The sequence below is a fragment of the Habropoda laboriosa genome, unplaced genomic scaffold (assembly GCF_001263275.1).
Source record: "Habropoda laboriosa isolate 0110345459 unplaced genomic scaffold, ASM126327v1 scaffold120, whole genome shotgun sequence".
Taxonomy (NCBI): domain Eukaryota; kingdom Metazoa; phylum Arthropoda; class Insecta; order Hymenoptera; family Apidae; genus Habropoda; species Habropoda laboriosa.
The window spans coordinates 91463-106878 of NW_017100227.1; the positions used below are offsets into that span (position 1 = coordinate 91463).

Here is a 15416-nt window from a genome sequence, read left to right on the forward strand (position 1 = left end):
CACTGTTAATCGCTGTTTTTTCTTTTTTCAACGAGTCGTCAAAATTCGCAACGAGAATGCAAAAGTTGACGAAACGGAAGGAAAGAAATTTCGCGACTCGTGATCATTTGCAAAATTACCATTTTCAATCGAGCGCGTTATTTCTCGATACAGGACACTTCTGAATCGCCTAAATTTCTCGAAATCTCGAAGGTTTCAATATTTTTCCGAGATCGCCAATTTTGCATAAATTTCAAGCTCGAGATTTTTACACTCGACACGACGTAATTTTCCTATTTCGCTGAACGAAGAGAGATTTATTCGTTTCTACTCGCAAATTTTACGCTTGGTGCGTAATTTTCTTCGGAGAATGAAAAATATTTCCCATTCTTACACTTTCGTTGCATATAATTCTTCATTCTTTTAGATTTTTACTCTGCGGACAATATATCTGTATTTAACGCATTTCATCGAAAAGTGATCCCCAATTTAAGGTGAATACCTTTTTCGCTATATTAAAAGGGACATTGAGTTAATTAATTAATTGGAAGATTTAATCGGTTGAAAGTGGTGCACAAAGTAGAACAAATAGGTAGCTTCTTCGAAAGATTTTGTATCAACTGTTGTATTAAGCATAGAATTTATTTATTAGCTTTGAAACGTCGTCTTTTCAATTCGAGATAAAGGCATCGATTTTTGCCCATAAATCACCACCGATTATAGTAGTCTCGAACAATGCCGCAGGTACGTTTATTCATTTGGGGAGCGACTAACGACTCGTTCGTGGCACAAAGAGCTCGTTGCAACCGTGAACAAGAACTTGGTGCAATAATTACCGATTAAAACGTCCGCCGAAGCAACGATGACGTTACAATTTTTTAATATTGACGGCAATTAGTCTGCGCGGCTGCAAGCTACCGGAAGTAACCGCTTTTATTGGGTTTAACGAGTCCCTAATTAATCCCTTCTTCCAATTGATGTTTATCAAATTCCACGTGAATTTCAACGAAGAATCGATCATGGATCTTTTCTTTATTTTTCACAATATCAGCCTTTTCTCACGAATTATCAATTACATATTTTGCGCAACAGTTGTTCATCGTTACGAGGTTATCTTCACTCGAAAATTGATAGATATCTGATATTGGAGAATTCTTAAAAAAAGATGAAAGACTGAACGAACATCGGTATGTTTAATATTTCAAAATAAATACACTTTTCACTTTCTTCAATAGAAACACAAGCATCTTAAGGAGATATTCAAATTTGTTAAGGTACAGTGGCATAACCGACTTGGAAAAATTTTGAACTGAAGTGAATTTTTCATTCGTCGATTTCTTCGAAAAATTTTAAGCTTTGGGAAATGATTACTGTTCTGTGCAAAAAAAAAAAAGTTCCAATAAACTTCATTCTTTCAGAAATTTGTCGAATTATAAGGAACTTTTTTTAATTACGACATAAAAGCGACAAAGTCCCGCGAGAAGGATACACGATTTTTCCAATTTGAGGAAATAATTTTTCCCACAGAAGTTGAAGACACGATGAAAAATAATTTTTGCAGGCAGCGTATAAAGAGGAACGTCACGAGTCCCCATGTTTTTTTGCATCGTTTCTTCCCTCCCTCTTCCCAATCGTCCCTCCCACCGTCCCTCTCCTCGCACTGCAATCCTTTTCTCTTTTTTTTTTCCCGCGCAATGCACATGATTATCGTTGTCGGTGATCCGACGGAAACCGACAATCCATTGATGCACGACGTCTGCGTTGTCGACCTCTTCTCCCTTCCCTTATGGCTGCCGGCCATGAATTACCGTATATTTTATATAGAGTGTCCTGTAACCGGATTCCACGCGAAGGAAAACTAAATCGAGAAGGTGGAATAAGATTTTCTCGATTTTCTTCGTTTATGAATCAAATTTTCCTAAATAAACAAGATTTTTCTTCGTTTCCCAGAAAATCGATTTTCACAGACGAATTTCATTGTAGAAAATTTGTAAATTTCAGGTAAACTCAGGTGATTGATTTTTGTAAATAAATACGATTTTCTTGGTTTTCGAGAAAATCGACTTTCACAGACGAATTTCATTGGCCTGCAGATATAAACGTTGCAAAAAGAATTTCAGAGAAACCCAGGTAACTACTTTTACCTGTACAACCGAGGGAAATGATTATTCTTACGTTGCGAGCATTAATAACGTGAAAGGTATAGAAACTCGATTCGATTTTCTTTCGAACTCCATTATTCCACATTCTTTATTCGACTTTTCCATGTAGAGACACCTTTATACCCCCCTGTGTATTTACTACTTTATTTCATCAACATAAAATAATATTTGCAGAAAACAGGGAACGAATCGACGTCGTCGATGACGTCTAACGACTTCACGTTCGGTAAGTGTCCTAATACTTATGAACGAGAGTGTAGCTCGTGAGAAAATGAATTTCAAATTTTCTCAAAAACGTACGAAAAAAAAACAAAAACATGAAATTTAACCTCGAATCATTCGAAATATACGAATTCGTCGTTTTGCCTCTATCAACGATAGCGAGACTGTTCGCTGTGGAGTCGGTTAAGTTCGAACGCGTCCAGGACCAATTTTGCGATCCCTTAGCAATCTGACGAAAGTGTAAATTACCTTTTGCGATAAATGCAGCCGGATTTAGAACGTCTGTGCTCTCTCTTGGACCCTGTTTCCTTTCGTCCCCCTCTCTCATCCCCTTTTCTCTCCTGGAACCCTTTATGTATGGCACCCTTGCCTAGAAGTCATCCCCAGTTTCCTACTCCCAAGAGCTATTAGTCTAAACAATATGGCTGCCAAACGCAGCAAACAATCGATAGCGGGCACAGTGCGGCAACTGGCTGTGTAATTTAATTAAGACTATTAAACAGGAGAATCGAACGTCATCTTCGAACTGTGCTATGCGTTACACCTGCGCCCATCTCTTATCACCTTATCAATTATTGTCTAACACTCAACGATTGTTTCGTTTTATTCTTTATTCAGACAACTTGCAACAATTGTACTTACACTACCCGGACAAAAGTTTCAGACTGCCTGGCAATTTACTGTGCAGAGCTGGAAAGAAGATAAGTCACGATGAGTCTGGCTCTCCCAATTTTGTACGATCCGATTCGTCGATGTTATCAGCCAATAATGACAACAAGTGTATCCAGACACAATAATTGTGTCAGAGAAGCTGAGCTTACGGGGATATGACCCAATCAAACTTGCATTCCTTACGCGGGACTTCTTTCCAGCTCTGCACAGTACATCAATAATAAATCTCTTACTAATTCCTTTAAAAATTTGAAATTAGCATTGCAAGATACTTCATTTCGATTGATTCGAGTGACAAGAAATTCTTAAAATTACTAACTTTTTTCTGCAACTTGTGATGCACAGTGGTCCTAAACTTTTGGTCGATAGTGTAGAAGTTAGCAGTGAAAGGATGTAAGTATATCATTCGTGGTACGATTAATTGAAAATTCATCTTTAATTTCACCTACTTAATTAATTTAATTGCTACGATTAACCTTTGCGCTGCCGCAGATTTCAGCACGTGACACCCGGCAGATGTTCAAACGTGAGAATCTTCAGTTTAATTAACTTTGGAGGTGTAGGAAAAGGTGCAAGAAAATTTTCAAACCGCCTACAGGCCGCGAACAGCCAACGAAAGGGTTGACTGAAACAGTGACACAATAAAATTCGATATAAAAACTGCGGTGAACTAAAAAATATCTGGTCGACTGGAATAATTCGTAAGGCTTGATATCAATGGAAGAATTCTTCAACAATTAGATTTCAGCTAATGAAATTATTCCCTCATTTTCGAACCACGATAGGTGTACTAACGAACATTCCAACATTACACTGCAACTTTCAGCAGAGAATGTCTTAATTACGTACAATCAGTCCAATTTGGGAGTGAATTGTTTTAAAGTTAATCATTTCTTAATAATACAATCATCATCATCATTGGTATATTAACCAGGCTTTTGAATTAAATTAGAATTTGTTCTTTTTCGTAGATATACTACGTATTGTTAGAAAAATATTCTTGCTCTATCTATTATTTATGGTATCTTATAGTCTGTTGCATGACTATTAGAGTGAGGAAGGTCTATCAGAATGTAGCGTCGGCACGTGGTGCTCCGCAGAAGCGAAGCAGCCTGTTGCACAGCTCTCTATAACGTGTAAATGCCTGGAATTCCTGAATTTTAATACCTAACTACTATTTTAAACAATATTCCCCGATAGAAGTATTTTCGAAGAATAAATAGAAACTTTACCGTTAGTTAACGAAATAAAGTTGAAATTTTAATATATATGCTCCCGTTCGTAAATATTAGGACACCTATTATGCACGTACAGAAACTATTATACGATTTAAATTGCATTTCTTCGCTAAAATTAGTGTAATATATGGATAAAAATATTTATACTCCATATATTACGAGATTCCAAATGGAATAATTGTTTTCAGGATCTTAATAACGTTTTAATGCCTCGTTAACGTTGCTTTATATTCTGCAAGTGTGTTAATAATCGTGAACAGGGTCGTACATCATCGAAATGATTATAATTTCAACAGTACTGAATGTTTACAATTATTTTCAATTATTTTGTTCCATTTATGCTGAAAATCGTGAGAAGACCTCAATAACACGAGTTTTTTTTTTATAATTTGTTTAGAAGTTTCATAATTTTAATTCATTTTTTTAATTTCGTTTATTTGTTTGTTATGCCGATTTAGTTGCACGTTGTATTACATCCAAACCAAATCTTCCCCTGTTTACCAAATTTCTCAGAAGAGCTGATTGATAAATTTCTTGAAAAAAAAAAACAAAATAACAGTAAAATTGGAAGAAAGTTGAGACAACAACTTGCACACAAATTATACAGCCGCCATTGCATATTATATCGGATGAATGAAATGACCTAAAAAAAAAAATAGAGTCCAGTGTTCTTAACGCTACTCAAAATGAAAAACGAAAAATAAAAATCTCTAAAACGCTTATATCCTTCGAATAGACCAAGGAAAGCTCACGATGTCACCAACGCATGGCTACCTCTCAAACAATTCATTTGCCAGCTTTCATATAGAGGGATGCGAGCTCTGTTTCGAGGGTTACACGTTTCCATTCTCTAATGGTGAAGTTAGACCAAATAGAGACACCATTAACACCCGTTATTAGACAGCCGAAAAAAAAAAAAAATAGTTAACTGACAGCTGATTGGTTAGTGGTTTCGGCAGAACAGATTATTGGCAGTGCGAGGCAGAAAAGACTTCGTAGGAGTGAAAACGGTGAATCGTCCAGCTGCCAAGCTGAAACGAGCCATTATCAATCCTCAGTGAAATCATCAATAGGTCAGGCAACAAAACGAACATCTGATAAATAAATTCACAACAACCGAGCACGTCTTAATTAAATTAATCCATCCTGTTACCAAACATGTTGATGATCGAACTGTTCCCAAGAATGAAAGAAAAAAACGAAGGTGAAAGTACTCGTGTCCAGTGGGCAACGATAAACCTGGTAGCGGTATGTAATTCGAGATCAAATCTCTGATAAACGTTTCATCCTCGCCGTTTGTTTTCCAAAGAAATGACATGTAGGTCGAAAACGGCGAGTAAACTGGAGAAAGAGAGAGAGAGAGAGAGAGAGAGAGAGAGAAAAGAGAGAAGAGAGAGAGAGAGAAGAGAGAAGAGAAAGAGAAGAGAGAGAGTGCAGGAAACTAATCGTACTCACCTTTCTTGGGTATCAGGGACTTTAGCAGCATAACAGCATTTTCGTCGCAAGCCCAACCGTGCATCTTCCTGTAGCTGTCGCGGCCTTTTTCAGTCAGCTTGTCCCATGGCTTCGGTTTGCTTAGCAACTCGCTGACGGTTCCTTGGCTCAGCCCGAGGACGTACTTGGCGAACAACCTTTGACCGATGTTGTGTATCGACAGCAACTCCCTGACCCTCCTGGCTATGTGCAGGGTGTCCAGATTCTGCGAAGCGTACTTGTCCATGTTGTACCGTAGCATCTCTTGTAACCTCGCTTCCATAGGGTCACCTTTCGGTATCAGCGATTCACCAAGCCTACCGGCCATTCCAGCTGCACCGAACTCGTCGCTGAATCGAAACGGATGCGTTCTCTCGTCGAAACGAAACGGACTCTTAAGCGTGTCCAGCACACTCAGACTTCCGATATTGTTGTTGGCCAGATGATGGCTGTTGTTGTTATTGTGACAGGATTCTTGGTCCGCGGGACTTTTCGGCGGAGGTGCTGCTGGTACAGCGGGTGTCAAACTTCCACCGTTCACGGAAGCTGAGGATGTGGTTGTCTCGATCATTGTCGAGGGTGGCTGAAAGCTTGGCGGTGACGTTAACGCGGTGGTGGAAGATGGCGTGGGCGGTGCGGGCGTTTCGTGACCGGACACTGGTGTCGGAGCCTTCTCGGCATCAAGGCAACTCAGTGGAGTGGTTCCTAACGGTGTGTTCGACTTGGCTGGCGTGTTGGAGCTGGACGATGGGTCCGTTGGTGATGGAAGATGATTTAAATTACTGGTACTGGTAGGTGGATGTAAACCGATCAGTGGTTGAACTTGCTGCAACTGTTGCTGTTGTTGTTGCGACAACTGACTCAGCGCAGTTGACTGTTGTTGCTGTTGTTGTTGCTGCTGCTGCTGCTGTTGTTGTTGTTGCTGCTGCTGTTGTTGATTCATGATGGACCTCTCCAATGTCCGCCTCCAGTTAGCGACGATCTCTTCGCCGAGGAAGGAGCCGAATGTCTCGACGTTTTGGAGAGGAGGTGGGAAGAGAAGGCTAGAGGTGGTTGAGGTGGCTGAAGAAGGTGTCGGTGTGGAACGCGGAGGAAGGGAGACTGCTGCTGGGGGCGGCGGCGGTGGTTGCTGGGAGGACACGTGGGACGAAGGCGGCACACCCCCGACCCCGTGGGGCGAGGCGGTAGAGGCGCGCTGCAGGGGTGACGATAATCCACCTGCAACCACCAAAAACACAAGGGACCGCGTAAACACGAGCTCACACACGCATGATCACAGTCAACCTACAAACTTGATCAGCCTGTGGTCTTTTTGTTTCTTTTTGTTTCGTGTCGTCTGTCGTGTGACACAGCCTTTTAGGTATCCTAAGAGTTTCTTCCGGTGGCATCCTGGACGATATAGACAGACGACGACGACGACGACGAAGACCACCACGACGACCGAGACTCTCTTTTTCGAACGCTTACGTCGCGTGATCCGTGACCGTAGTAGAACATATACACACACACATATACACAAACGAGGAACAACGTGGCCCAACGAGAGGAAAAGTGTCGCGTGTCAGTCGGATTTTGGGTTCAGTGTCCCTCGTGAACTTGTCGAAAGGAGAGTCCTCCTTCCAGTTCTTGTCTTGCGATCGGATTTTCACGAAACGAATTTTGGAATGTTTTGTACAGTTTTTGTTTGTATTTTTTTTTTTTTTTTGTTTTCCACGGAGGAAGGAAGGTTCGTTTCGAAGTCGCGAAGGATGAACCAAAAGGGGTAAGGTAAAAACAAGTGTCTGCGTAAGTTGGAAATGACGCCCCGTCACAGGCTTCCCCTTCTCTGTTGTGATCACGTGGCTTCTCTCTCGCTCTGTCATTCTTTGTCATTTCTGATCGATTCGTATAATAAAGTGTGTGCTCTATACAAGTCCACGAAACAGCGCTTTCAACCCGAGCAAATATTCACAAATTTGCGTGTACAGGGTTTGCGTTTCCCAGTGTGCAGATGCTCGTAGCTTCAGGCTCCGGGCGACGTGAGCTGGACTAAGGGATGATCAGAGTGTCCGTGATGTTTGGTAAGGAAACCCGGGTGTTTTTGGGATATATATACATATACATACATATACGTACATGTACGTACGTATACATATATACATATATATATATATATATTGTGCGGATGTTTCGGGGTAATGTTAGTACCATCTACAACGTTGGCACGTTGATTCACGCGCCACAGCGAGAGAGTAGCTCGAAAAATGTGCAATCTAAGCGGTAAAGGATCCTCGGAGAAATAGACGAAGGGAACAACAAGAAAAAAGAGAAATAGAGACAGAAGAAGAAAAGACAAAAGCGGTGTAGCAACAAAGAAAGGAGTAACAGAACCGTAATAAATAGAATAACAGAGTAACGAGTTAATGAGAGATTGGGAGAAACACAGAGAGGGATAGAACTGGGAGAGAGAGAGAGAGAGAGAGAGAGAGAGAGAGAGAGAGTTAAAAAGAGAAGTGCGAACACAATGGCAAGCAAGAGTTATTCTGTTGTTCCTTTTCTCTCGGTAAGCTCCTTCAGTCATCCCTCGTTCTTTACAGAAGCGTCCGCGTTGCGTGACTCGTGTCCCTTTTTTAACATTGTTACACGATACTGAGCCCCCTTCGACGTAGCCTCGAAGAGAGAGAGAGTCGGAAATCAAAGACCAGAACTACTTTAGCGCAGGAATTATTAAGTTAGTTTTTGCTAGATAAATGATTCCACACTGGAAAGTGTCGTGTCTAGCTAATTCCTGACCTAAAGTGGCAACAACTTGTTCGAGAATCATTCGAATCACACGCCTAACAGAAAATATATCTTTACCCTGTATTCCTTTTTTTTTTTTTTTTGATCTTGGAAATGATTGTTTACGAAGAGAAGCGAGTCGATGAAATTGATCAGTTATTAATACGAGGTAACGTAACGGCGTACGGAATAAGTGATTTGCTTGGACTTACCGAGCGCGTCCGGTGTGTTGGATGGCTTCAAGACCTCGGTCTGCTGAAGCGCCTTAGACCGTTCCATTAGAAGGTGCTCCAAGCTCTTGCCAGGTTCACCGGTTGGTATTTGAGAGAGATCGACCGACCTTAGCGCGTTAATCTCGCGTTTCAGGTCGTCGTAGTCCCTCTGTCGCTCCAGTTTGCTCTCCAGTCTGCTGATGTGCTGTCTGCGAGCCTCCAGTTCTTCCTCGAGCCGCGCCGTCGCCTGTGCACTCGTTTCTTGGAGACGCTGCAGGCTCTGCTGTAACCTGGACACTTCCTCGACCAGCTGACTGATCTGAAAGCATAGTTTTCGTTTTTCGTCAATCAGTTTATTTCATTTTCTTCGTTTACAAATGAAAATGAGTACAATATTCTCAGACGATACAGGTATAATATCACAGTTGAGACATTTCTGAGAGCTTGTTGAAAAAAGTCTTATGAAAATTTCACTTTGTCAATACTAAGATGAACAGCCAATGTTATCTTGCTTTTTTCTAAACTGCTATATTTAAAAAAAAATCGAAATTGTAGGATACATATGGATTTTTATAAGCTGACTAGTTTATGTTATGAAATATATTCAAATGGCAGATTTTCTTCGAGTATTCATTAAAATTTTCTCAGAAGAGGCAAAATCTGAAATAAAAAGATTGCACTCTCCTAAAAGTGTTCAGTGGAGGTACGAAAAGGATAAAACCATCGATTAACTCGAAGACGAAAAAATGACGAACATTCGTCGTGAACACACAAAATTTCTAATAGTTATTTATGCACTAAGCTCATCAGTTTCGCCAGTCTATGAGAATATATCAGTTAATCCGAAAATAATAGGCTGATCTAGGTGGGTAGTCGAGTAGCACATCAATAACGAAAGCATTATTATTCCGCCTCTTGGAAAGTAATCAATTGCATGAGAATTCGAGTCCCATCTACCTTCGGGTACGTGTGAATAGGTACAATGAATACGTGTTGGAAAATGCGATCAGGAAGAAAGGGTGCAACGAGCGGGAGAGAAAGAAAAAGGACGGTGTGGAGAGAGAGACAGGGGCAAAAAGGAACATGAATAGCAGATCAGGTAGAGAAACAAAGGGGAAGAGGAAGAGAGAGAGAGAGAGAGAGAGGCTAAAAGGGAGGAAATCAGGGAAGAGGTTTAGAGATGGACATTAGTAAAAAAAGATTAAATCCGATAAAATTAAAAAAATTGAAGAAATTGGATAAAAATGTTAGAAGAACAACGTGATAGGATGAATTTAGTTACAGTTACTCCCAAATATATTCTATATTTTACTGATATATTTCGGTTAATTGTAAAAAGATTAGGTTGACGTTTTTTAGTCACGAAACGTCATTTATTGTACTTTAGGATTACGTATTGTTAGTTCAACGCATTTTCGTATACGAAATTATCTGTTACACAAATATTCGATCCTTTAACAAAAATCAATATTTGAAATATTCATATAATATCTTAAATATTTTTACCTGTGCCGTGTTCAACGATTGTTTCCTTGGTGTCGGAATATTTTTCAGAGTAGCCGTACGTTACTACTAGAATATGTAATTATTTGTAACAATTGTTATCGACCGATCAGTCGTCAAGAAATGACGGAAAATGAATTTCTTTGCTCCGCTAGAAAATGTATCTGAGAAACGCTTCGAGGAACATCGATTCAGGCTCGCGTTTCACGAAACGTCGATCTTGGTATATTTCACAACGTCTCGACGAAGATGTGTTCTCATCGAATTTCGATATAAATGTTACGAATCATCGTTACTGTGTTTCGACTGGCTTAACGAAAGAAAACATGCAACTTGAGAATCGTGAAATTTTGCAAACGACGATGAAACGTGAACCTCGAGACAAAAGAATACATCACACTGCAAGAGAACTAGAAAGTGCTGACACATCACAGATAACGAGAAACAATTACATAAATATCCGTTCAAATATCGATACTACGTCTGTACGAAGTAATTTTGCATTTCAATGCGATAATCTTATTCAACGCGTATTGGTAACTGCCATTATTTACCATAGAAAAAGCGTAAAAGAGTGCAACGTGACAGTATCGATATACAAGGTAGGCCGATAAAAATTGCCACTTTGAATATCTTCGAAGCTGCGTCAATAAGAGACAAATACTTGGAGTAAAATTTATTTGTAGCTTTTCCCAATCAAATCAATTTTTTACAATTTACATACACTTCACTAATTTTACGATCACGCATGTAACAGTCTCTTTCATTAGAATAACTTTTCATTCAGAGTGTGTTTCTAAAACAATTACTTTACGCATTAAAAAATGACAAAGGCTTTCGTTTTTCATTTCCGAAACATCCTGTCACATTTGCAATTTTTCCTAGTCGCGATAAAAATAATGCAGCGAGAAATGGTATTGTCACACCAGCAGAAATTCGATGAGACAATAAGAAAGAGCTGATATATTCCCCCTTAACAATAATCGCAATACTTTTGATTCCTTGGAAAGGTGGATGTCGGGAGGGGGTGGTTCATGGAATGAACGGGGCAATCGTGGGGGAATCGTGACGCAATCAATCGCGATGAATCGCGGGCGCTCAAAAGTTTCGAATCGGAACCCAGCCACGTGTTACGCGACTGGCTACGCGCGACGAAAATATCTGTTTGCGAGGGTGTGCAAAGGGTAGCCCAGAGGTGGAAAGAGTCGGCAGCAGGCGAGAGGGGGACGATTTTAAACCTGAATGCGTTTTGCACGGTGCAACGGACGATGCGAACGAGATTGTATCAATTGTTTTTCCCCGGTGATGCATCATCCCTTTTCCGGGGGTTAATTGAGAAGCACAGCTTCAATTTCGTGGAATTCACGCCTCCGGCATGCATCGACAGGTCTAGCCGATGGAATGAGCTACGGATAATGAAAAAGGAACGAAAATCGAAGCCGTGCCACTCTCTTTCCTTTTTCTCCTGTTTTTGTTTCAACGGTGTTTAACAAACAAACCAGCCACGCTTTTTCTTCCCTCTGCTCTCCATCGTTCCCTTCTTCGTCACCCTAACGCGGGAAATGCAATTGCGGAAACGAGGGTTTCTCGTTGTATACGCGGGTATTCGAGGTTTCTTTCCTTTTTGGAAAATCGAATTTTGCGATCCATGAAAAGGTGATTTTTCACTTTCGAGAAAAGAAATTTTTATAATATACTCTTAACCCTTTTTTCTAGTGATGGCGACTGTAGGTACTTCGATTTTGGCGTGAATTTATTCCCTTAACGTTTGCCTTTTGCGTACTTTCACCTTAATTTTTACAACGATAAATTAAACAATTTTTTTGTTAATTTTTAAACGCTAAAACAAAAGTAGAGAAATACCTAAATAGCAGCAAATTGTTACCATTAACTTAGCACTATTAAATAGTCAGTTGCACCGGCTGACGGCTCGATTAGATCGTTGAATTGCTAAACTTACCGCTAGAAATTTACCAGATCCACCAAATATTCGATTAGCCAGCCTGTTGTTAAAAGACTGGCAGATTATCGAGGCATAAGAAAGCTCGATTCGTGCTGCTCGGAAGCAAATGTATTTCGTTTCGTCCACAGATTCGTTAAGTTTCACATACGTCCGAATCGTTCGTAAAAATTCACGGTCCTCGATTGGCCAGGCCGCGTGTTCCTCTATATTGAATTTCGATCTTGCCCCAGATCTCAGGTCAGCCTATAGCAACGCCGCTGAATAGGTATGTTCCGCGGACAGGGGATCATAAATTTTTTTTTGTCCCGCTTTTGGATCATTCAATCTGTCTGGCTGATATACCGCGGGTAATGAAAGATACGAATTCGGAGGCGTAGATACGGGTTCCAGGTGAATAAAAACGGAATCGTATCCTCCGATGAAAATAGAAGAAGAAAAAAAAAACAGCAGGGAAAGCAATGTCGTAAATTTCAGATATACGTTCACTGGGCAAACCGAATCTTACGACTTTTGGTGTATCTAATTTTCAAAAGACATGCGAGAAATTAATCAGAGTTGATAACAGGCAAGATAGAGAGACTGGAGGGGATGATTCTCCTCACTTTCCTCTACTTTCCTTTCTATCGATAACAATCTACCCTCGTTTTTCACGTTCTTTTCTAAATCAGCTTCTTTCCACATCTCCGCTCGAAAGAAGGACGTAGAAAGTTACAACTGTTCCATAAGAAAGAGACAAGATACAGCGACATTCTCATATACAGGGTGTTCCATTTGCTTCCGATCAAACTTTCTCAGTATCTTCTACAGATATAAACAAGACAATATGAACATAGTTCGCTCGAAGTTTTCCTCTCACCTATACCCATAGAAGACACTGGCAAAGTTCGATCAAAATCAACCAAGACACCCGGTATGCAAAAAAAAAAAGAAGTACCGCCTCTTGTCGCTATCTGTAACATCTATTCCCCGTTATCCCGAAAAGAAGGGCGTGATCACGTCACGCCGTCGTCCAGCCCATTATTTCTTACCGTAGCGCAACACTGGGCCCACCCCCACCACCCCTTTTCACTCATCCAGCAGAAGTCTTCGTGTTGGAATAATGTCATCGATAGAAGGAGCAATCCTCGTTAAGGGGATCCTCAGCCCGAGAGGAGACGACACAACGAGGCATCAGCAGCAGTGCGCGGCACGGCCGATGTCCACGGGTTAACCGGTGGGACAAGGAGATGGAAGGAGGAGGAGGGAGGGAGAGCTATTACGAGGGAGAGGGGGGTAAAAACAAGCGAGGCTTGATCGATGGTCGCAAGGCATGGCGGGGGTGGTCAGGACGAAGGTGAGCCGGACCGGAAGACATGATCGGTCGTATGCAAATTAAAGCGAAGCCGAAGGCGTCAGGGGTGAGAAGTCGAGCGAGAAAGAGAAAGAGCAAGAGAGAGAGAGAGTGAAAGGAGGGAGAGACAGAGGATAGAGGAGGAGGGAGAAGGTTGGAGAAAAGGGGACGGTGTCGAGTCGAGCGAGGCTCCAAGTAGCCGGCGCGCGTTGCCATTGTTTCTTGACCGTCGATCATCTCCTTCAACCCTCTACCGTGATTTTTCCTATTTGCATTATACACAGGCGTCCGAGGGGCCTTTGTTTGTTGAGCTATTGATCACATTTTCTCTCGCGGTATAATCAATCTTCACGCACACCGCCGCAAAACCCTCTCCTCGCACTTATGTGTCCGCGCGGGGGTCGGAGGGGAAGCCCGGCGCACACGTGACCGCGGAAACGAGTACGTGTGCGCGACGGCACGCAGGGGTGCGCAAGGAGGCCGGTTGTTTCGCGTATTAATTTTCGTTGCCTGTCCACCAATGATGCGCCGCGAGGGATCGTTATGGCCGCATGGGTCCGCGTGCTTCCCTCCGCGGATCTCTCTCTTCTCCTTTTCTCGACGACGATCACGACGACGACGACGACGACGACGACGGCGATGCTACAGAACTGGGGGGATGATACGAGTTTCGGCCGCTGTTTCATACTGTACACGCTCGAGTGTTCTTTGTTTTCTACGTTCAATACTGATATCGACTACGAACCGCGAGGGTTTTTAAGTGATGAAAAACCGAATTCTTCTTTTGTTCCGCGGTTTGCTTTCGGGGGGGAATATTTACATACCTACTGGCGATTGAATGGAATGGATTTTTTTTTTTTGTAAAGGAGATGTGAGTTTGCGTTTCATAGATTCAAGACGTGTCGTAAGAAGTATCTGTTGTATTATTCGGATGATCGTAGTGTATTGTGTGAAATTGAATTTTTCTCTTGTCTCGTTTGTTTTTGGGGAACATTTTCAGGTACCTATTGACAACTGAATGGGACGAATTTCTGATAAAGGTGTTGTAAGCTTTTGTTCCGTGGCTCCGAGATATATCGTAAGAAGACTATAATGTGTTACATTATTGATAATTTAAAGCATGAAAATTGGAACTTATGTTATCAGTATTTTAGACCATATTTTACAGAGTAACTTTATTTTGAGAAATGGATTTAACACGTTCGCCACCGGGCCACCTAATTATCCTGTCTAGCTATGGCGGTACGAGGAAATTTTTATAATACGAGGAAATATGATCTTGGATTTTTTAATTTTAAATCAAACGTGAAACTTCTTTTCACTTTTTTCTATTTCTTCTTGTATATTATAATATTGACAGTACTGCAAAAATCATAATTACAACTATCAACAACGAAAATATGAAACGGCCCAAATGGAAATCTTAACCAGCCAATCTCTTATATTATTTTCATATAAAAATAAACTTGTCCTTTACCTTCGAACATAACAATATACTTATGTCTATCGAAATTAGACTTTCAGCAAGATCTTCTGGAAATAAAGTCAAATTTAATTCCCTTCACAATAATAACGACTAAACGTCACTCCCCTTTCACAAATGTACCATACATGAATTTTCACGGAGAGTGTACCAAGTGTCTAGCGGGTCGCGGGTAGGTGGATGGTAGCGAGCGCGGCGCTGTCGATCTGTAATTTTTGCATGGCGTGGAAAAGATCGCGGTTCTGGCGTCCCCTTGGAAGGTAACACGGAGAGTACCGTGGCCGCGGAGCAGAGGATCTCCGAGACTCTCTCCTTTTCTCGCCACGGGAGAATGCCAATTAAAAGCCGGGCTCGGAAAGAAAGCCCAATCGATAGGAGGCGGCTATCCCTTTCCCTCCCTCTCCTCAGCCCACCCCCTG

General features: G+C 41.4%; 1 protein-coding gene across 1 annotated transcript in view; it reads right to left on the reverse strand.

Moving 5' to 3' along the window:
* The window catches only part of LOC108571202 (homeobox protein cut), a 147778-nt gene that overhangs the window by 11825 nt on the left and 120537 nt on the right, over positions 1-15416 (reverse strand). Inside the window, exons 3-4 of the mRNA XM_017933198.1 lie at positions 8719-9037; positions 5729-6964 (exon numbers count right to left, since the gene is read on the reverse strand). Coding sequence (XP_017788687.1) covers positions 5729-6964; positions 8719-9037 — 1555 coding nt within the window. The remainder of the gene's footprint in view (positions 1-5728; positions 6965-8718; positions 9038-15416) is intronic.